The following is a 20,693-nucleotide window of genomic DNA, read 5'->3' as shown; positions in this document are numbered from 1 at the left end:
AGGCCTGCAGCACAAAGACGGTGGGTAGAAAATGCTTAGCATAGGGCCTGGGGCAGGGTATGCTCTCTGCAAACGTCAGCTAATAGACGTGCCTTCGCTCATGGGCTATGGAACTTTGATTCGCGGCCAGGCAAAGACAGGCACCGTCTGGGGCCTCTGGAAGCTCCTAAATCAGGTGAGACGCGCAAGCGGGCTGGAACTTGCATTCCCAGGCCCAGCCGCGCGCAGGCACCCTCGCCGACCCTTATGCTCGCCCGCGCCGCTCCAGGACCCGCCCGCTGTGGCCCCGCCCCGGCACCCCCCAGGCCCCGCCCCGCGCTGCCCCGCCCCTTCCGCCGCTCAGGCCCAGAGCGTGCGCGCACCCAGACTCCTTGCGGGAGCGAGCCCGTCCGGGAGCCCGCGGCCGGAGAAGGGCTGCGGGTTAGGGGGCCGGCGCCCGCGGTTCAGGTGAGGGCGGGCAAGGGGCGGCGAAAGGGTTAAAGTGTCTCGTGGGTGTGGAGGGAGCGGGAGCGGGCGGCTGGGTCCGCGAGGTCGCTGCCCCTGTGGGCGTGGGGAGCGGGAGCGGGGCGTGGGGAGCGGTGCGACGCGTGAGGCTGGGGGTTAGGGTTAGGCACGGCGTGGGGGAGGGGCGGGGCCGAGCCGTGCAGTTCTGAGGCTTGGACCCGGGCCTTGGGCCAGCCGGGCTGGCACCGGAGGGGGATTTGCTGCGTAGTTGACGGGTTTGGAGCCGGCGGTTGCTCCGGAAGGACCCGAAGGTTTAGCTTCTGCGTTGGGGAGGGTCCAGCGGGGAAAGTTAGACCAGGTGCATAGGAAAAGCCAGTGATGAGAGGCCTTCGTGGTCTAGTGAAGAGGTTCAGAACGCCTCAAGATCTGGAAATCCGTGGCTTCCGGGGTCCAACTCCCTGGCAGCTGCCTGGTTTTGGTATTTTGAGATTCTGTTCAGAATAGTGGCAGTGCAAAGGTTGTCACTGGACTGGATTAAATTTAGCTAGACATGCACCGTCACTGAAGAAACCTGTGAGCAAGTTGTATAGAGACCTCCTAAGAGGCAGGTGGGACACTGACTTTGCAGTTGATAGTCTGTTCTATGCCCGTTCTGTTAAGAAGGTTTTATTCTGAGCATCAGGTTGCTTCTGCAATTTTTGTTTTGCTATTTTGAAGTTTTGTTAAACTCATATGCTATGTGCCGTCTCACCCGCTTCACTTATTTAGGCATAGGCATGAACAGGATGTCATTTCACCATGTGCTGAAGGGTGATGAGGGGGCACAGTTGCTTGGGGACCACCCACCTGGTTTGACTCAACACTAAAGTTTCTGCTGTATCTTTACATGGATCTGAAATCTCTTCAGGGGAGCTTGAAATAATTTAGTGGAACATGCTTCATTTTACTTGTAGTTATTATAGATCTGTTCTTTATCACTGGAGAATTTTGGAAAAGAAAAGTACCTGCATTACATAATTCACACTGTCACTCATCTAGAGATTATTCATTGCAGGATTCCAGAATTGGAAATAACGGGAGGGAGGACCTGGTCCAGCTTCCCTTCATCAAATAAGGAAATTGATACCTGGCGTGGTAAGATTTGTGGCAGGCCTTGGCTGGAATTCTGGTGTTTTGACTGTTAACATCCTTTTTTCTTTTCATTTTAGTGTGCTTTTTAGCCCACTTCGTAGGAATAGGAGCTGGAAAGGATGGATTTAGTAAATGTTAGTAGAGTGATTGAGTTTAAGCTCCCTGTAGTCCTGTTAGCATTGTGCAGTCCTGTGCTGTCAACTTGACACCTAATCCTAGCCATCAGTCTGAAAATGTTGTGGTATGTAGTTTTCTAACAGTGATCAGCACTGTTCAGTTATTACGGGAAGGAGAAAAGTAGCATTAATTTACATGACTATACGGATCAGAAGGACCAACTAAAGGCAGATTGGCCATTGACTTTACTGGTGGTTATGGTCAGGTGTGTGGAACCTCAGGAATTTATGTGGACTAATAAAGTATCAGTAAGTTTCGTTTTCATTATTTAAATGTTGGGAGGTTATACAAGAGGTATTGTGTGTAGCATTAAGCACATGGGTTTTTGCAGGCAGGTAGACGTGAGTTTCAGTACTGCCTCGGGTTGGGCAAGTTACTGACCTACTCTGATTTTCAGTTTTAATTCCGATGTAATAACCCATGACCTTACTTTGCACAGTTGTAGGAATTAAATGAGATATGTGAAAGGCCTGGCTTTTAATAGGCCCTCATAAAGTGACCGTTAGCATTTGCATTTTACTAGTGTATGTTGATTTTCAGCAAATTTTCTTTTGTGTGAAAGAAAAACAAAGAATATTCTTTCTCTTTTTCTTTCTTTTTTTTTTTTTTTTGAGACTGAGTCTCTGTTGCCCAGGCTGGAGTGCAGTAGCGTGATCATGGCTCATTGAACCCTCTGCCTCTTGTGTTCAAGCGATCCTCCCATCTCAACCTCCTGAGTAGCTGGGACTACAGGCGTGCACCACCACGCTTAGCTGATTTTTTTTTTTTTTTCGGAGAGAAGGGGTTTTGCCATGTTTCCTAGGCTAGTCTCAAACTCCTGGATTCAAGGGGACTGCCTGCCTCGACCTCCCACAGTACTGAGATTATAGGTGTGAGTTACTGCACCCAGCCAACAACAAAGAATTAATTGCTAAAAAACAGTTGTTACAGAAATTACATTGTGGGAGAGTGATTATTGGTCTGGGAAGTGTAAATTATAGACTGTGATCTGTTAATCATTTAATCTCAGTCTCGTTTTACTCATCTGTAAAATGAAGGCATATGAAATTTATGAATTTAGGAGTTACTGTAGGAGCATTCTGAGAAAAGAGCTCTTCCAGATAAGACTTGAAAATTCCAATGGGAATGCTGTGGTGAAAGGGAGGGAGGAGAGCTGTTTAGCTGTAATTAGGGTGCAAGGATAAGGTGTAAGAACCGGCTGGAGGTTGAATGTTTTCCTGGTGGAGTGTTAGCATCAACTAGATCGCTGGAATTTCTGCCTTTCTGTCTCAAGATGCATGTCTTTGTCCAGAGTACCTGTGGAGAAGAAACAATGGATTCCTTAGACCATATGCTGACAGATCCTCTGGAACTTGGTCCATGTGGAGATGGCCATGGCACGCGCATAATGGAGGATTGCCTCCTGGGAGGCACCCGAGTTAGTCTGCCCGAGGACCTTCTGGAGGATGTGAGTAGTAACATGGCTGTGACCTTTTCCTGTCTGTCAGCTTCCTTGTAACAGTTATGGGAAACCTTTTCCACTCTACATTTCCAGTCTTTTGTGCTCCCTTTTGTTCATTTTCTACATTGCAGGCAGCCTGATGTCTTATCTTTTTTTTAAGTTTAGAGTCTATTTAATATCTTGATTAAGGAAGAAAACAAGCTACGTTCTGCATGTTTAATAACATGCCAAAATAACTTGATAACATGATTTAAGCCCTATTTTTAACAAGATAATTTTCATCCATTAAAAAAGGTGGTGTATTTTAACCATGGAATACTACTCAGCCATAAAAAGGAATGAAATAATGGCATTTGCAACAAACTGGATGGAATTGGAGGTCATTATTCTAAGCGAAGTAACTTGGGAATGGAAAACCAAACATCGTTCTCACTTATAAGTGGCAGCTAAGCTTTGAGGACACAAAGGCATAAGAATGATAATGGACTCTGGGGACTTGGGGGGAAGGATGGGAGTGGTGTGAGGGGTAAAAGACTACACATTGGGTGCAGTGTACACTGCTTGGGTGATAGGCGCACCAAAATCTCAGAAATAACCACTAAAGAACTTACCCATGTAATCAGACACCACCTGTTCCCCCAATACTATTGAAATAATAATTAAAAATAGAAAAAAAAATAGGAAGAAATTATGGAAAGCAAATATGAAAAAATACATCAGTGGGTATCTTTTCTACTAAAACCAGAAGATTGTTATGAGTACTTAATCTTCACTGTGAAGTATTTGGCAGTTAATCCCTCCCTGACTCAGTGTCTTACTGTGTTAGTAAATCTGTTAGTTAATAGTTGCAGTATTTCTTTTAAATGTTTTTGGTTTAAACTTAGGGGTAGGCTCCTTTATTTGTTTGGTTCTTTTCAACTGTTTGAGACACTTTCATTCCCTGATATTTATGAAGTACATGTTTATCACTAAATGTAGTTTGGTTTACATTAATAATTTGATGTGTGGTCTAAAAATGCAGTCACTAAGAGGGTGTACACTGTGGTTACAGATTGATTGGCAGTGGAGTACCATGGAGGCCACTGCAGTGGTGCTAATGGTGCTAAGGCTGGCGGTGGAATTTCTGTGTAGGGCCTTAAGTCCTGGTGACTCCGGGAATCCATCACAGCCTGGGGTCGTTCACCCCAGTTCACTCCTTTTCTGTTTGGCCTAGATTGCCCCATGCTTCCCCTCATCCCAACAACTGAGTAGGGACCCAGGAATTGGAATGAGCTGATCGTTGTTTATGTTCAGATGAGTAAATGTCCAGACCACTTAAACTATAGCTGCTTTTCTGGCGGTCTTTATCTGCAGGGCCCAAACTTAATAAACCATGGGAAATAGACTGTCATTCTTAGTTTGCTGCCAGGGCTTATTTTAGATTCAGAGCATATTGATGCATGGGAGAGGTAGTGTCGTTTGCTCTGATTTTCAACCAGTGGGCTATCTGGCATCTTTTGTGCTCCTGGCTTTTTTCAGTCATGGCACGATTGTATCTCTTAGCTGTTTCTTTTGCCCAGCAGGATAATATTAAGTCCCATTGCAAGCACGGACAAGGCCTCCGGTTCTGGTCACCACTACCTTTTCAACCGTAGAACATCACTGGAAATGCTTAATGCCTGGATCTATGTTCTACCGAAAACAGTTCCACTGGGAAGTCTTTCAGTGGGAAACGAATAAATGTTATACATTGTTATGTTCAGTTATGTCAATAAGACCACTTACTAATGGAAAATAAATAAACATTTTTAAAAGGTATATTTTAAAAGCAGAATTATATATGTGTTTAAAATGGTTACCATGTTGTGGAACATTAAACAAAACCTACACGTATTTTCTGTATCCATAAGGTAACCCTCTACTCAATAATGGTACATGCCATGGGATGGGATGCCAGCTTGTTTTTGCCCACTTTCACAGGCAAGATGCGTCATCATCATCATTAAGGTGGCTACCGTTTATTAAGTACTTATTATTTGCAAGCCACTATATATGTGAAAACATTCATTTAATTATATATTTCTTTTGTTTTGCCATATTTTGAATATACAGGTGTGGAACATGATATAGCAAACAGTCATCTATGCATCACCCAGTTTTAAGAGATAATTTAGTTTGTTTGTTTCACATTCTTCTTTGGTAATACGTCAAACATTATGGATAAAATGAAAGCCACCAGTGTGCTGTCCTCTGATCCTCCCTCCCAGCTACAGTAACAACTGTACTGCAGTTGGTGTATATACTTCCCATCCATGTTTTCTTGGCATACTCTTTCAGGGGAGTCCCTTTATGTTACTCATGTAGTCAGCAAACACTTGTTCCATTAGGCACCTCTATGCCGGACACTGAGTTAGATGTTAGGAATAAAATGTAGGCAAAAATAGGCTTGCAGGGGAAGATCCTGGGCATTGGGTCTGAGGTGTTTTTGATATGTTTATGCAAAGATGCCTGGAGTTGGTGGTTGGATTTCTGGGTTATTTCCTGCTGAAACCCTTTAGTGGGTCTCCGTTGTCCTTAGGGATAAAGTCACAACTACCTAAAATGCTTGCCGTCCTTTGCATCTTTCTGCTGTCTGCTGCCTCCACCTCCCTCCCTGTCCTTGCTCTAGCCAAATATTGCCTGAACTCTTAAAAAAAAAAAAGTATCACACAGAAGAGTCTATAAAATGCATACACACACACACACACACACACACACACACACACAACAATAATAAAACATGCATGTAGCCTTCAGTTAGGGTAGGGACACTACCAAGACCACTGAAGCCCACCACCACGTACCCTGTCTTATCCCTCTCTATTCCCCCACAGGTAACTGCTTCCTTTCTTTTGTGTTAATTCTTTTTTTGTTTTTCTAGTGTTGCTCTGTGGATTTCTAACCTTCTCCCCCACCATCTTTTTTCTCTTTCCTCGTCCCTCTCCTGTCTTAACCGTTTTTTGGTGAGAATTCTCTGACATTGTAAATGTGGGATGTTTGCTTCTATACACGTCAGCACTTCTTTAACTACATTGTAACTGCATGTTTAATTGTTCCCCACCTCAGACCATATATATGCCAGGCCAAGTTAGTATTTTGCTGGTGGAAGGTATCTGGTATGTAACTCGTGAGTTAAAAATGAACCCCGTCCTGTTTCTTCTCACTCTTAGCTGGTGACTTCAGTCCCTCAAGTTCATTCCTTCTATGTTAACCTTTTCCTGCCACTCAGTTGAGGTGGAATTCAGATGTCCACCCTCATACCCTCATTGGCAGAGGTGGCTTCCAAGTGGGATTGTCTACTAAAATCATTTTCCTCTGGATAATTATTTACCGTTGGATACAAGACTGTGGCTCATATGTAGTCTTTAATCTCAAGATCATTGGAATTTTAGTTTATTTTAAAAAACGTAGGCCAGGCACGGTAGTTCACGCCTGTAATCCCAGCACTTTGGGAGGCCGAAGCAGGCAGATCACCTCAGGTCAGGAGTTTGAGACTAGCCTGGTCAACATGGTGAAACCCTATCTCTACTAAAAATACAAAAAATAGCCAGGCGTGGTGGTGCGCACCTGTAATCCCAGCTACTCGGGAGGCTGAGGTAGGAGAATCTCTTGAGCCTGGGAGGCAGAGGTTGCAGCAAGCCGAGATCGTGCCATTGCACTCCAGCCTGGGCAACGAGCAAAATTCGGTCTCAAAAAGAAAAAAAAAAAACACGTAAAAAGTTGATAGTGATAGTTGCACAGCAAATGTGAATGCACTTAAAGCCACTGAAGTCTACACTTAACAATGGTTAAATTGGTAAATCTTATGTATATTATGTAATGTTTTGTATACACATACATACAAAAAACTTAAAAATTTGTTTTGCTTTTGTTTACTTTTCCTGTTTCTCCTAGCCTGAGATCTTCTTTGATGTTGTCAGCCTCTCAACATGGCAGGAAGTGTTAAGTGAGTCTCAACGTGAACACCTCCAGCAGTTTCTGCCTCAGTTTCCTGAAGACAGTGCTGAGCGGCAGAATGAACTCATCTTAGCCTTGTTCAGTGGGGAGAACTTCCGTTTTGGAAACCCTCTGCACATTGCCCAGAAGCTTTTCCGAGGTTTGTAGCTCAGTATTCTTTCTTTGAGGGGGCTGGTGGATGGGCACACGTTCACTTATGTGGGTATTCCTTTCTTCCTTTTCTTCTTTTTATCTTCATGTACAGATACTGAGGCAGCAGAGAGCGGTTTTGTATAACACTTTGCTGTCTAGGCTGTGTTTTAAAAAATAAAAATTTATTGACTTATATAGAAAATATATAATATGAATTCAGCTGTGTAACCAGCATCTACATAAAAAAAATAAAACATTTCCAGCATACTAGAGGTGCCCTTCATGCCTGGTCTTTAAAAAATTTTAAAAAGAGCTTGCCATTTGCTTTATTGCATGTATCAAGGTTTGTATGTGTGTGTGTGTTTAGGTACACACATACTTTTTGCTGCAGAAAAGATGACACTTCACTGTCAAGCACTTCAGCATGTCCATGTCTCTTAACAGCACTCTCCCATATCATCACCGCCCTGTTACCACACTCAAGGAATTTTACGTTGAGCGGATAATATCATAGGCTATTTCATGTTCAGGTTTTCTTTTCTTTTCTTTTTTTTTTTGGGACAGAGTCTTGCTTTGTCGCCCAGGCTGGAGTGCAGTGGCGCGATCTCAGCTCACTGCAAACTCCATCTCTCGGGTTCACGCCATTCTCCTACCTCAGCCTCCCTAGTAGCTGGGACTACAGGTGCCTGCCACCACACCTGGCTAATTTTTTGTGTTTTTAGTAGAGACGGGGTTTCACTGTGTTAGCCAGGATGGTCTCAATCTTCTGACCTCATGATCCGCCCGCCTCGGCATCCCAAAGTGCTGGGATCACAGGCGTGAGCCACCGTGCCCGGCCTTCATGTTCAAATTTGCTTAATTGTTTCTGCAATGTCCTTTAGAGTATCTGTGTCAATCGAGGATCTGTTCAGGGTTCAAGCATTGTGCTTGGGCCTTACGTCTCTTTAGCTTTTTGAATCTAGTTAGGGCCCTTTGCCCCTTTTGTTTTTGTCTTTCAGTATGCTGACATTTTTGAAGAGCCAGGACACTTGAATTATAAAATGTCCTGCTTCCTGGGAATTTGTCATTTTGTTTTCTCATGGTTAGATTGGGTTAAAGGCTTTCGGCAAGAATATGATACTGGAAATGTGGTCTTTCCCATTGTGTCACCTCAGGAGGCACATGGTGTCAGTTTTTCCATTTTGGTAAAGCCACATTTGATCACTTGGTTAAGGGGTGTCTGCCATAACTCTTGCTTGTAAGGGTACTTTTTTTCCTTTATCATTAAGAAGCAGTGTGGGATGATACTTTCGGATCATGGATAATGTGATAGTCTCATTTTTCAAAAGCCTTTGTTTTACCCAGTGGTTTTTGCTTCCATGAGTGATTCTCAACTGCATCAGTTACTATATTGGGGGTTGCAAAATGGTTTGGACCATTCTTTAAGTTACAGTTTGCTTTCTGTACCATAGAGAGGAGCCAAGGAAACCTCTTTCCCCTTCCCTTCCAGGGTGACTTTGTTCTGGCACAAGGCCCTGAATGGGCAGCACATCTTGAATTCTGTTAAACTCAACAACTTGACAGCTGCTAATGACCAGAGAGAGCAGCCTTATCATCTGAAATCTCATTATATTAAGGGTTTAAAATGAACATTCCCTCCTTTGGGGGGTTACTAGTGTAAAAAGGAATTCCCCTCTGTGGTTGGCAGAGATCTGTTTCACTACAGCTGAGGGTGCACTGTCTCCTCTGATAGAGCAGAAGTCAGGGAGACCTGCTTGGCTTTAGAGGTGCTCTGTAAGGGACCTTCCATAATTGTAGCACTGTCTCTTGTGCTGGCATGTTTCCCCCGAAACAGTATGGTAGTCTGGTAAGGATACAAGTGAGGAATGTCAAGGCAGGACTTCCTGCGTATTCCACTCTGACCCATGCCATGTGTCGGTTCTAGTGCTGCTGAAGACAGTTGCATTACTGTGGCTGTGATGGTCATCAGCCTTAAATGAGCTGTCATTGCTTCTCAGCACGCTTTTACTTTTGGTTCTCTTTCCTGATTCTCTTAAATGTTCACTTTTCCCTTAAGTTTTGTGGTACAGAGTTTACCATGTTAAGCACTCATTCAATGTATTTGTTGACTGATGATGTATATTTGTTGACTGATGTAAATATGTATACCTTTATTTTTTTAAGACGGACACTTTAACCCCGAGGTGGTCAAGTACCGGCAGCTATGCTTCAAGTCACAGTACAAGCGCTACCTCAACTCCCAGCAGCAGTATTTCCATCGGCTGCTGAAGCAAATTCTTGCTTCCCGGAGTGTAAGTAGTGCTGGGAACTGGATATAAAATGTGGGCAGTCACAGGAATCATGACTTCAAGAAGCAATTCAGGTGCAAAACGCAAAAATTGCCACTAAGAAAAAAATGCTACCGATTAATCTGTGACACAGTTAAGCTATGTCATCCTTTCTTATGATAAACTTCAAATGTGTCCTGATTTCAGAGATGTTAAAACATAAAAAAAGGTGCTTTTTAAAATTGATGAAATTATAGTAGCTTCAGTGTTTACCAAGATAAACAGATGGATTTTGGATCTGTCGTGGGTTATTAAGGGAAACGAGGATTCCTTGGAATGGATATGGTGTGCATGAGCCTCTGAATGCTGTGATGGATGGTAGCATAACAGGCCCAATGGCCCCTGGGTCTGGACCAGCCTGGAAATTCTTAGAGGCAAAGTTGTTTGAATTTTAAGTCATCCTTTAAGCTTTGGTATAGAAATACTTGAATGTCTAGTATAAAAAAGTATTCATTCCTAGTAGAGCACTTCAACAGCCAGATTTGGGATTTTTCATGTAATCAATATAGATTCTTTTTATTTGGATATATTAATGTATATGTGCATCTTTCTTTGTGATCTGGAGGGAGGGAGTTGGGCTTAACACTGAAGAGAAGAAAATGTAGAGTTGTCGAGTGTTCATTGGTCCAGAACAGGTCTTGGATGATGATGTGTACCCTACCTGATCTCTACCTAGGATCTGCTGGAGACGGCCCGGCGGAGTGGCCCCGCCCTTCCCTTCCGGCAGAAACGCCCTTCACCATCCCGCACACCTGAGGAGCGGGAGTGGCGGACCCAGCAGCGCTACTTGAAGGTCTTGAGGGAAGTGAAAGAGGAGTGTGGTGACACAGCCCTGTCATCTGATGAAGAGGGTGAGTGTCCTCGGGCACTTGGGGTAGCTGGGGTATTGGATTGATACCGGCCGCTTGTCCGGTTGGAGCCAGTGGTAGCCATTTATCTCCCCAGCAAAGAAACCCTCTTGAGTTGTCTGGTCTGGGGTGCATAGCGGGACTCAGAAGGCCTTGGTCTTTGGGTTGCTGAGACATTGCCGTCAGATGGGGAGTGACTGCATGGCCTTTTTCACCCTTGTGGCCATGTGGCATTTGAGCTTAGATGAGAGCCCGCCAGACGACTCCCTGCACGCCAGGGTTCTCCACAGTGGGCCTGACCGGTCCCATTTGCCACTTGAGAGAACTGTTTTCCCCTTACAGGAGAGTAGTAGTGGCTGTTGGCCTGCTGCAATGCAACCCCAGCACTCTGTTGAAGTCTCTCTTCCTGGAAGAGCCGTTAGATGACCTAAGTGTGCTCCAGCTGCTCTGGGGAAGGGTCAGAAAGGAGTGTGGAACCCTGGCCTCCATGTTGTTGGCTTAGCCTTGTTGAACCCAAATGGCCACTTACCCAATCTCCCCTATTGGAGTCCACAGCCACGTTGGATTTACAAGAACAATTTTCTTTTGAAGATCTCAGCTCATGGCTTCCGAGCTCTCCAGCACGTTCTCCTAGTCCTGCGGTGCCCCTGAGGGTGGTGCCCACACTTTCAACCACAGATATGAAAACCGCAGGTGAGAACCGAGCTGCCGCCGTCACCACTCTGGGACATTGCGGTGGAGACCTGAAAACTCCTTTAGAGGGAGGTGGGTGTGGGCAGATTCCTACCTACCAGGAAAACAAAGCTCCCTAGAACTAGGTGATTTGTTTGGTAAAGTTTTTATACCATTTTACTTCTTTTTACATCTGGAGATAGGCCTGCTTTTTTTCCTTTATTTTAAAATTTTTTCTCAGAAGCTGATATTTTGGGCTAAAGAAAGCAAAACTTGAAACAGTAGTACGAAGGGGCAGTTCAGTAAGAGGACAAAGGAATAACCAGAGCCAAGCAATTCTCCAGAGTGTCTGTGAGTTTGGAGAAGAGTTTTTATTTGAAACAGGAAGCAAAGAAGGATGTTAAGAACTTTAAGTGTGTTTTAGGACCAGCTGAGTCACTGAAGTCATTTATTACCAATGTATGGAAAAGTGGAAGTGTTGATCCTGTGACTTTAAAGATTTTTGGTACTTGTAGTTCACAGGTGTCAGAAGGGGAACTCAGAAATATTTTACTTTTGACAAGTGACCAGAAAGATGTAAATTGGAGAATCATGGTAGTGAATGTGGTTTGTTTTCTCAGATAAAATAGAACTGGGGGACAGTGACCTGAAGATAATGTTAAAGAAGCACCAGGAGAAGCGGAAACATCAGCCAGTAAGATGGGAAGGGCGTGTGGCCGCGTGGTTTTCAGCCTGATGTCTCAGGATTGGCTGTCCTGAGGAAGACACGGGGCATCACTGCCTTGTCTGTATGTCCTCCCTACCACTGTGGGCACAGGAGCAGCCGGCGAGGCTAGCTAGCATCAACGATGTGAGGCGCGGTGGCTTTGACTTCGCAGGGCCTGCTGAATGTAGTGTCTGCCTTAATCATTACAATGACACTGTCGAGTATAGGAATCGTCGTCTCCACCTCAGCAGTGCTCAAGAGGTTCGGGAGCTTGTCCTTGGTCCTATAGCCAGTAAGCAGCAGAGCCAGGAGTTGGGCCCTGGGTTCGTCCCACTTTTTACTGTTTCCATTATTCCATGCTACCAAGTTGAGGTAGCTAGCACCAAGCCAGAGAGTTGAGTGGAGAAAAGATGGTACCTTTTTGGGAAGAAAAGACAGTCCTTCTAAGACTAGGAGGTGAGATGGGAAGAACCCCACATTGCAAGTCAGTACTGAGTTCTCTCTCTTTTCTAGTTACTGTGATACTTCTCTAAACCCCATTTCCAGACTCTGTAAAACATAGTAATACTTAACAAGACTGTTTGCAAAGCACATGAGACAAGGAATGCAGAAGAGCTTTATAATTAAATGCTGTACAGTAGAAAGATTGAACTGGGTTCTATGCAGCAGTATCAAGTTATTTTTAATTAAATGGGGATATGATAGGGAAGAAATGGATAGTTTTCTCTCTATATGTTTTTCACTCCATGTGTTTTCCCCAAGTGTACCTAACATCTAATTGTTACATAAATTGGCAAAGTCACCTCAGTTTTTGCTCCTTTTTGGGCCTCCATGACCAAATTCTGGATATCACATCTAGGATCACCCGGACCTTTTGACAGGGGACCTGACTCTCAATGACATCATGACTCGAGTAAATGCTGGCAGGAAGGGCTCTCTGGCAGGTAAATGACTGGGCCTCTCTAGGAGCCTTCATCTGACTGTGCTGTTAAGTTGCATGAGCCTCTAACATGGCAAAAATAAATGAAACCATGGCCTCCTTCATGCTGCTAACCTTTATTATTACCTCTTCTGGGCTAACAGGTGGGAAATGAATGTAAAAGCAGTACAACAGAGCATCAGCTCTTTAATAAATATTAAAATTAAGCCATATACTTGGGAGGCTGAGGTGGGAGGATCGCTTGAGCCAGGGATATTGAGGCTGCAGTGAGCTATGATCGCACCACTGCACTCCAGCCTGGGCGACAGAGTGAGATCCTGTCTCAAAAAAAAAAAAGGCTGTAAATCACTCAATGAATTGGTTTCATTGAGTGTTTTATTGCTGAGACTTTTCTATCTTTGGTGGGCCTTGGGAAGAGAATGTGCAGATAAGACCCTTCACTTCCCTGTGTAGGAGATACATTTCTGTGACTGGTGTTACTTTGCCTTTCCAGCCTTATATGACTTGGCTGTCCTTAAAAGAAAGGTTAAGGAAAAAGAGGAAAAGAAGAAGAAGAAAATAAAAATGATCAAATCAGAGGCAGAGGACCTGGCTGAGCCGCTAAGCAGTACTGAAGGAGTTGCACCTCTCTCACAGGCCGCCTCTCCGCTGGCAATTCCTGCTATCAAGGAAGAGTAAGTGAGCAACAGAGATTCTGTAATTCCCAGAGTGAATGAGTAAGCCATAGGCTGTGCCCTGGCCCCTAGGGCTTGTCATAGCTCTAAGTGTGTTGGACCTGGAGTCCCAGGGATGCTGCTGGGAAAATGTATTGTTTGCTCCTTTCTTGAACTCTTTGATGACTGCTAGGAGGCTTGGGCACCTGAATCAATCTAGGGATGTGTTCTTGGTCTTTTTGGTTCTTACATTTTTCTTCCCTCATTAGGCCCCTTGAAGACCTCAAGCCTTGCCTTGGAATCAATGAAATATCTTCCAGCTTTTTCTCTCTTCTATTAGAGATCTTGCTGCTGGAGAGTCAGGCTAGCCTTCCTATGGTAAGCGTTTTGGAAAAGTTGGAGGTACACTAGAGTTTTCAAAGTGTTCAAATCCTGAATGGTCTGTAGCTTGAGAAGTGGAACTCTGAGTTCCTCTCAAAGCTCTGTAGTTAACTTGCTTTGTGATTCGGATAAACTCCGGATGCATATACCGCAGCTTGTGGTGGCACTTGTGTGGAATTGCTGCTATAGAAGAGAAGTCTAACTGGGTTCTGCCTTTGCTTTCCCTCAGCTAGAGGAGCGAGTTTTGGATTGGCAGTCATCGCCAGCCAGCTCCCTCAACAGCTGGTTCTCTGCGGCCCCCAACTGGGCTGAGTTGGTACTACCAGCCCTGCAGTATCTTGCTGGAGAAAGTCGAGGTAAGATGCTCTTTTTTAGGGTCAGTATTTTTTCCCCCTTTTGTCTAATTAATTATTAGAATAAACTGCAGTTTTGCTCGTGTCATCCATTATGCCTTTGCATAGTGCTGTGCCTTGAAGGTTCCTGCTTTTCTAATACACTGTGGAACACTCAAAAGCTGTTTCACAGCTCAGGGATGCACCTGTATGGCTTGTTTATGTGGTCCATTTCTTGCAGCTGTTCCTTCTAGTTTCTCTCCATTTGTTGAATTCAAAGAGAAAACGCAACAGTGGAAGTTGCTTGGTAAGTAATCCAGTTTACCTACCCCAACAGGTTTTCGTTCTCCCATTTCTTCCCGTAAGTTTATTTGCCTTCCAGTCAATATAGTTCTGCAGCTTGGTTTAAAAAAGCAATATCGTTTCTTATTTTGCTCTGTGAAGGAGTCCTTCAAGACCCTTTTTGTACTCTCAGGATGGGTTAACTAACTCCTCTGGTTGGACCAAAGCTGAGATGGAAGGAATAGCCTTTCTGTATGATGTAGTCTGGTGATGGCTAAATTTAAGTCTGCAAGGGTATTTTGCAAGAGCATCAACATTTATATTAATCATACAAATGACTTTGGATTAATTTGTAATATAAATTTTTTCTTTCCTAAAAATGGGCTTTGCTATTGAGGAGAATGTGCAGCAGCCCTGAATAAGTGGTTTCTAAAGAACAGGGTTCTTATTTTTAAGTTTATAAAGCCCACTTAGTGTGTAAGTTATCATAACATGCATCTGAAGTCACTTGGAGGCTGTTACCTGGTTATGGTGAAAAGAGAGAAATCCAGTGTTGGTTTCCTGTTGAAATTCACAGGCACTTCTCTGTGCTGAGTGGTCTGTGGAGAAGTGTATGGAGAGCAGGTTATGAAAACAGTAGACTCATTCATTCGTTACTTACTACATTTATTCGGCTTCTAGGTGTCAGGCACTGTTGTTAGGTGCTGGGGGATACAATGGCTTCTGAGACAGTGTGCTCCTCTCATAGGGCCTAAGGTCTGTTTGGAGAACAAATACTTATTTAGATTCAATGACAAACTGATCCTTTCTGTAAAGGAAAAGTACCAGAGAGGATGGGGGTTTATTATAATAGGAATTGATGGAGTTTGCAGAGTTGGGAGGACCTTCTTGAGGAAGCAGCATCTGAGCAGAGGTATGTGATGAATAGGACTGAGCCAGGCAGGCAGAGGGGAGGCAGCAGCGTTCGAGGTGGAGGAGGTAGAACCTTTCCATGGGGAAGACTTGATCTAAAACAGTCACACAACCCACGGGCTATGAGAGCTGACGGTAATTTAGATACACGGAGAGAGGATGGATACGTTTGAGAAAGATTTAGGTGGGCTTGGTTATGGCTTGGCTGTGGGGAATGAAGGAGAATGGTGTGAGGCATGGCTCCCGCTAGATTTGCAGCTGGTGGAGGAAGGTGGTGTTCGTGCAGGTAGCAGATGTGGAGGACTGGACTTGGAGGGTGGAGATCCGAGTTTCGTTTTTTAAATTTATTTATTCATTTATTTTTTGAGACAGAGTCTTGCTCTGTCCCCAGGCTGGAGTGCAGTGGCACGATCTTGGCTCACTGCAAGCTCTGCCTCCCGGGCTCAAGCAATTCTCCTGCCTCCTCCTACTGCTGAGTAGCTGGGACCACAGGCGTGCACAACCATGCCTGGCTGTTTTTTGTATTTTTAGTAGAGACAAGGTTTCTCCATGTTGCCCAGGCTGGTCTTGAACTCCTGAGCCCAGGTGATCCACCTGCCTCGGCCTCCCAAAGTGCTGGATTACAGGTGTGAGCCACCGCACCCAGCCTGACTTTAATTTTAGAGCTGCGTTTGAGGTATTTCAGTGGAGTTGTTGAATAGACAGTAGGATGTGTGGGTTTAGAATTCAGACCAGAGAGTTGAAGGGGGAGAGTGTTGGCATGTGTGTGGCGCAGGGCACAGATGATGCTGTTACCTGAGGAGGAAGCACAGAGTGAGGAGAGAGGGCCGAGGAGGGCTCTTCACGACAGAGGGGCTGAGCGAGAGCATGAGAGTGCAGGGGCGAGGGGTGACTGTAGAGATGGGGAAAGCCTGGAACAGGGTTTTCCTGAGTCTTGGAAGCCAGGAGACAGGAGCACCTGAGAAGTGGGGAGTGGTCATTTGCCTCCATAGTTCCTAAAAGAATCAGTAAGATAAAGACTAAAGATTTGTGAACATGGAGGAAGTTGTGAATTTTTCAGTGAGCACGATTCCCTAGTGGAATGGTGGAGGGTGAAGCCACCGTGAGCTGAAGGTGATGATGGTAGCTGACTGCAAGCACTCCCCCCGTCTGTCAGGCTGCAGTAGCCATGGAGGGAGCATGTATACCTAGGCCTGGCAGAGTGTTTCTTGTAGGGCCAGATAATAAGCGTTTGAAGCCTGTCGGCCAGATGCTTTAGTTGAAGCTACTCTGCCATTGTTGAGAGCTTTCTACAAATAGTGATATTGTATATTGACTATGAAAAGAAAGATAAATAGCCCCTTTGAGAAGGGTAGCTGCATTCATCACATAAGCAGACCTGGCCGATGATGGTCCTCTGGCTTCTAGCCTGGGCAGGAGACACAGGTGCCATCAGGGTCTCAGACAGTCTGAACAGAGTGACCTGAGAAGAGGGCACAGGAGACAGGACTTACCTCTTTGTAGGCAGGTCGTGGGAAGTCAAGCTTTTTCCTGCCCCAGGGTCTTAACTGCTATGCTAGTGAATAGAATTTTTTCTGTGCCCCACTAGCCAGAAGCCTTTCTTACCTACAAAAATAGAATAATTACCTTGGTATAAGCTATCATTACATCCTTTGTGATGCCTACCACTTTTTGAATTGATTTTAAAATATGTTCTCTTTCCTCACTTGACTGTAAACTCCCACGAGGGTGGAGACTGAATTCACTGAGTAACCTTAGCTTCACATGCAATGCATGGCACAGTGGGTACTCAGCGAATGCCTGTGGAGTGAATGATTTGATTAGGTGGCATCCAAGAGTGGTGGTCATTTTGTTACTACAGCTCCTGATAGAATCTGTCTGTGTTGTAGATACAGCTAGTAAAGAGAAAGTAAGATTCTCAATAATACCTTAGTCCTTATTTTTTTATCTCTTTATTCCTCTCATAGGCCAATCCCAAGATAATGAAAAGGAATTAGCTGCCCTCTTCCAGCTATGGCTAGAGACCAAAGATCAGGCCTTCTGTAAGGTATGTTTTTTTTAAGAAATACCAGATCCTTCTCACTAGATTTCCAGAGCTCTTAAGTTTGTCCAAATTCTTTAGCCCATTTACCTGTCAATGTTTTCTTTTTCTCCAGCAAGAAAATGAAGACAGTTCAGATGCCACGACACCTGTCCCTCGGGTGTGAGTACAATACTCTAGTGGTGGGTGGTGTCCCAGGAAACTGTAGTTCAGATACTGCCTTGGTTTTGTTGATACTTCTTGGTATGCCAGAGCTGTAATGGGCTTCAGAGCTCTGAGGAGTCCCCTGGTTCTTTCTGACTTGGCATACTGTGGCAGGCCGCACCCCCGAGTGAACAGGACTCCTTGTGGAAGGGGCTTTGGTGGAGAGAGGGGCCGGCAGGAGAGCCTCTAAGGGGCATATGACCTGCTTTGTAGGTGGACGTACTTTTTTAATGTGTACTCCTCCCTGGGCTCCTACTTGAGAATTATTCATCTAGGCCACCTTAGTCCAATAAATGGAAGCACGAAGTTGAGTGACTTGCTGAAGGTTAGCAGCAGGACCCCAGCTAGAACTTAGATCTCTTGACTGTTAGTCTTAGGCTGTTTATATCACATTGTCCCGTGTTTCTGTTTCTGTCCTGGCATGGTTTGGTAGTTTTCTGACACCAGGACAGAGGCCCAGTCTTAAGTGCGGCAGAACTTTTGCTTCATGTAATAGAGGTGTGGATCTCAAGCTCCTGGGTACTTTCCCGGAGGTAGAAAAACAACTCTTATCGAACACACCTGAAGACCTTTGTTCCTCTAAGGCCGAATTGTTTGTTGCCATTACAATGGACCTACTTAGCAGCAATATTGAAAGCAGTAGGTAAAGATGTCAGCCTCTTGCCCATCTATCCACCCAGTACCTTTCTGGATTTCTAAGAATCAAGTGATTTTGGAAATACCAACAGGAGTTACTTTGTAGGAGCTGGAAAGTGGGCTCTTCACTTTTGTAAGAATTGAGTGCTTCTTGAGGGACATCTTTCAATGTCACAGTGGGAATGGTTCTGAAGCGGGGGCAATGGGTCTGACACACATGCCAGCTCTCAGGGTTGATACAGAATTCTTTATATTCCAGAAGAACTGACTATGTGGTGCGGCCCAGCACGGGGGAGGAGAAACGGGTTTTTCAGGAGCAGGTAAGAAATACCTAAAAGCCAGTGTGAGTCTCTGCCTCTGTGAACCATGCAGAGAGAAGCTCTGAGCCTGACTCTCCTGCATCTACCTTCTTGCAGGAAACTCAGCCTTTCCCCTTAGACCTTCTGTTGGCTGGGATTACTTGTTGGGGGTGGAAACGGTGTGGGGAAGGGGAGTAAGAAATGCTTGGATGATCTTGTCTTCCAGGTAGCAAAGTGCCTTCATATGACCTTGTCCCTCTGCTCAGTGACTGGCTCTGAGAACCATCCTTTTCCCACTGTGGTTGGCTGAGCATTCCTACTAGAATCACCTGTTCCTTCCTGTTTTAATTGTTCCATGTGGATCTGCTTATATTGTAAGGAAGCCCGAGAGAGAACCCCACTAATTCTGACCTAGAAGCCTTGTCCCTTGTCTCTTGGTAGGAGCGTTACAGGTATAGCCAACCCCATAAGGCGTTCACCTTTCGCATGCACGGCTTTGAGTCTGTGGTGGGGCCCGTGAAGGGCGTGTTTGACAAGGAGACCTCACTCAACAAGGCTCGGGAGCACTCCCTGCTGCGCTCCGACCGGCCTGCCTACGTCACCATTCTGTCTCTTGGTAGGTGGCACATGTTGATTATCACAGATCCCTTTCTTCACCCGGCAGCTTTTCTGTTATCAACTCTGAAGTCTGTCCTCGCCTTACCCCTCCACCCAGGGTAGGCTTTGAGAACAAGGGATAATTTTTCAAAGCATTGGAGTTTGGGAGCTCCCAGCTGGCTTCAGCTCCCAGTCTTCTTCCTTAAGTCTGGGCTTACATTTACGTTCATTTCGGAGTTGCTCCCAGACCAGCTAAATAGGTTAAATACAGGAATTGTCTTCCTCCAGGCTATGCTTCATTTAACAGTGAGGATTCTTACCTTTTTGAATGCCAGGAATCCCTTTTGCAGTCTGGTGGAACTTGTGGACCCCTTCTCAGAATTACACTTTTAAATGCATAAAATAAAATACAGTTACAAAAGAGACCAGTTGTTTTGAAATAGTTATCAAAATGTTAAAACAAGTTTATGGTGCAGAAATATGTGTTGTTACTATGATGTTATATGACAAGATCTAGCAGGAGGTCTGACATTTCTTGATATTTCCAAGTAGTGATGAGTATAAATGATATTCTTAGCTATCTGCAGTAGCTGTAATATATGAAAATGTCTGATTTCTATTACACCATCACAGCACTGCCAGTATATGGTTTGTTCCCTTTGTTCATAATTGAAGGAAATGCTTAATTTCAGTTTAAGATATAATTTTGCTTCCCACCTGAGTTCACGGGCCCTCTGAATTCTTAAGGTGTTACCTAAAAGTGACTCTTAAAAGTGTATAAGGGCTAGGTGCGATGGCTCATGTGTGTAATCCCAGCACTTTGGGAGGCCAAGGCAGGCGGATCATCTGAGCTCAGGAGTTCAAGAGCAGCCTGGTCAACGTGGTGAAACCCTGTCTCTACTAAAAATGCAAAAATTAGCTGGACATGGTGGTACACGGCTGTAATCCCAGCTACTCGGGAGGCTGAGGCAGGAGAATTGCTTGAACCTGGGAGGTGGAGGTTGCGGTGAGCTGAGATCACACCGTTGCACCTCAGCCTGGACAACAAGAGCGAAACTGTGTCTCAAAAAAAAAAAAAAAAAAAAAGAAAAGTGTATAGAGAACTCCAGTGGCTGAGCTGCCAGCTGCTGGAGGGCAGAGTGCACCTAATCTGGCATCAGGGAAGGTGGAGGAGCAGGAACCCCAGGGAGCTTTGCCCACCAGCAGGTAGAGGGGGTTGTACCTCCGTGGGAACCCCGCCTGACTTGTGGACTGTGTGCTTTCTCATGTCATCAGTTCGGGATGCTGCGGCTCGACTGCCTAATGGAGAAGGCACTCGGGCGGAGATCTGTGAACTGCTTAAGGACTCCCAGTTTCTTGCACCAGATGTCACCAGCACTCAGGTAGGATGGAGAAGAGATTACTTTTGCTCTGTTCCAGAATGGATTTAAGAAAACTTACTAGGAAATATAAAAATATAACACATTTTAAAAAACTGAATGAAGTGAAAAATATACCTTGAAAAATGCATAGTGATCAAAACTCTTGCTGTTAGTGAAACACAAATTTTGCTCTAGGCTTTCT

At 44.9% G+C, this 20,693-nt stretch overlaps 1 protein-coding gene across 9 annotated transcripts in view; it reads left to right on the top strand.

The window, feature by feature from the left end:
- The first annotated feature begins 364 nt into the window (after nt 1–364).
- Nucleotides 365–20,693, top strand: part of NFRKB (nuclear factor related to kappaB binding protein) — a 35,747-nt gene continuing 15,418 nt past the window's right edge. For 3 of the 9 annotated variants that reach the window (XM_058446914.1, XM_032167881.2, XM_058446915.1), the window contains exons 1-16: nt 3,026–3,199; nt 7,106–7,307; nt 9,464–9,591; nt 10,304–10,478; nt 11,031–11,168; nt 11,768–11,841; nt 12,713–12,797; nt 13,287–13,467; nt 13,716–13,824; nt 14,057–14,183; nt 14,401–14,466; nt 17,321–17,400; nt 17,510–17,556; nt 18,494–18,554; nt 18,975–19,149; nt 20,406–20,512. In XM_058446914.1, the coding sequence (XP_058302897.1) occupies nt 3,026–3,199; nt 7,106–7,307; nt 9,464–9,591; nt 10,304–10,478; nt 11,031–11,168; nt 11,768–11,841; nt 12,713–12,797; nt 13,287–13,467; nt 13,716–13,824; nt 14,057–14,183; nt 14,401–14,466; nt 17,321–17,400; nt 17,510–17,556; nt 18,494–18,554; nt 18,975–19,149; nt 20,406–20,512 (1,929 nt within the window). Of the gene's footprint in view, nt 448–1,498; nt 1,579–3,025; nt 3,200–7,105; nt 7,308–9,463; nt 9,592–10,303; nt 10,479–11,030; nt 11,169–11,767; nt 12,115–12,712; nt 12,798–13,286; nt 13,468–13,715; nt 13,825–14,056; nt 14,184–14,400; nt 14,467–17,320; nt 17,401–17,509; nt 17,557–18,493; nt 18,555–18,974; nt 19,150–20,405; nt 20,513–20,693 lie in introns of those variants that run through there. The other 6 variants (XM_032167886.2, XM_032167884.2, XM_032167885.2 and 3 more) reach the window with 6 other exon arrangements.

The sequence above is a fragment of the Hylobates moloch genome, unplaced genomic scaffold (assembly GCF_009828535.3).
Source record: "Hylobates moloch isolate HMO894 unplaced genomic scaffold, HMol_V3 SCAFFOLD_11, whole genome shotgun sequence".
NCBI classification, from domain to species: domain Eukaryota; kingdom Metazoa; phylum Chordata; class Mammalia; order Primates; family Hylobatidae; genus Hylobates; species Hylobates moloch.
The sequence above is the reverse complement of the archived record's forward strand: the minus strand, read 5'-3'. Positions and strand labels throughout refer to the sequence as shown.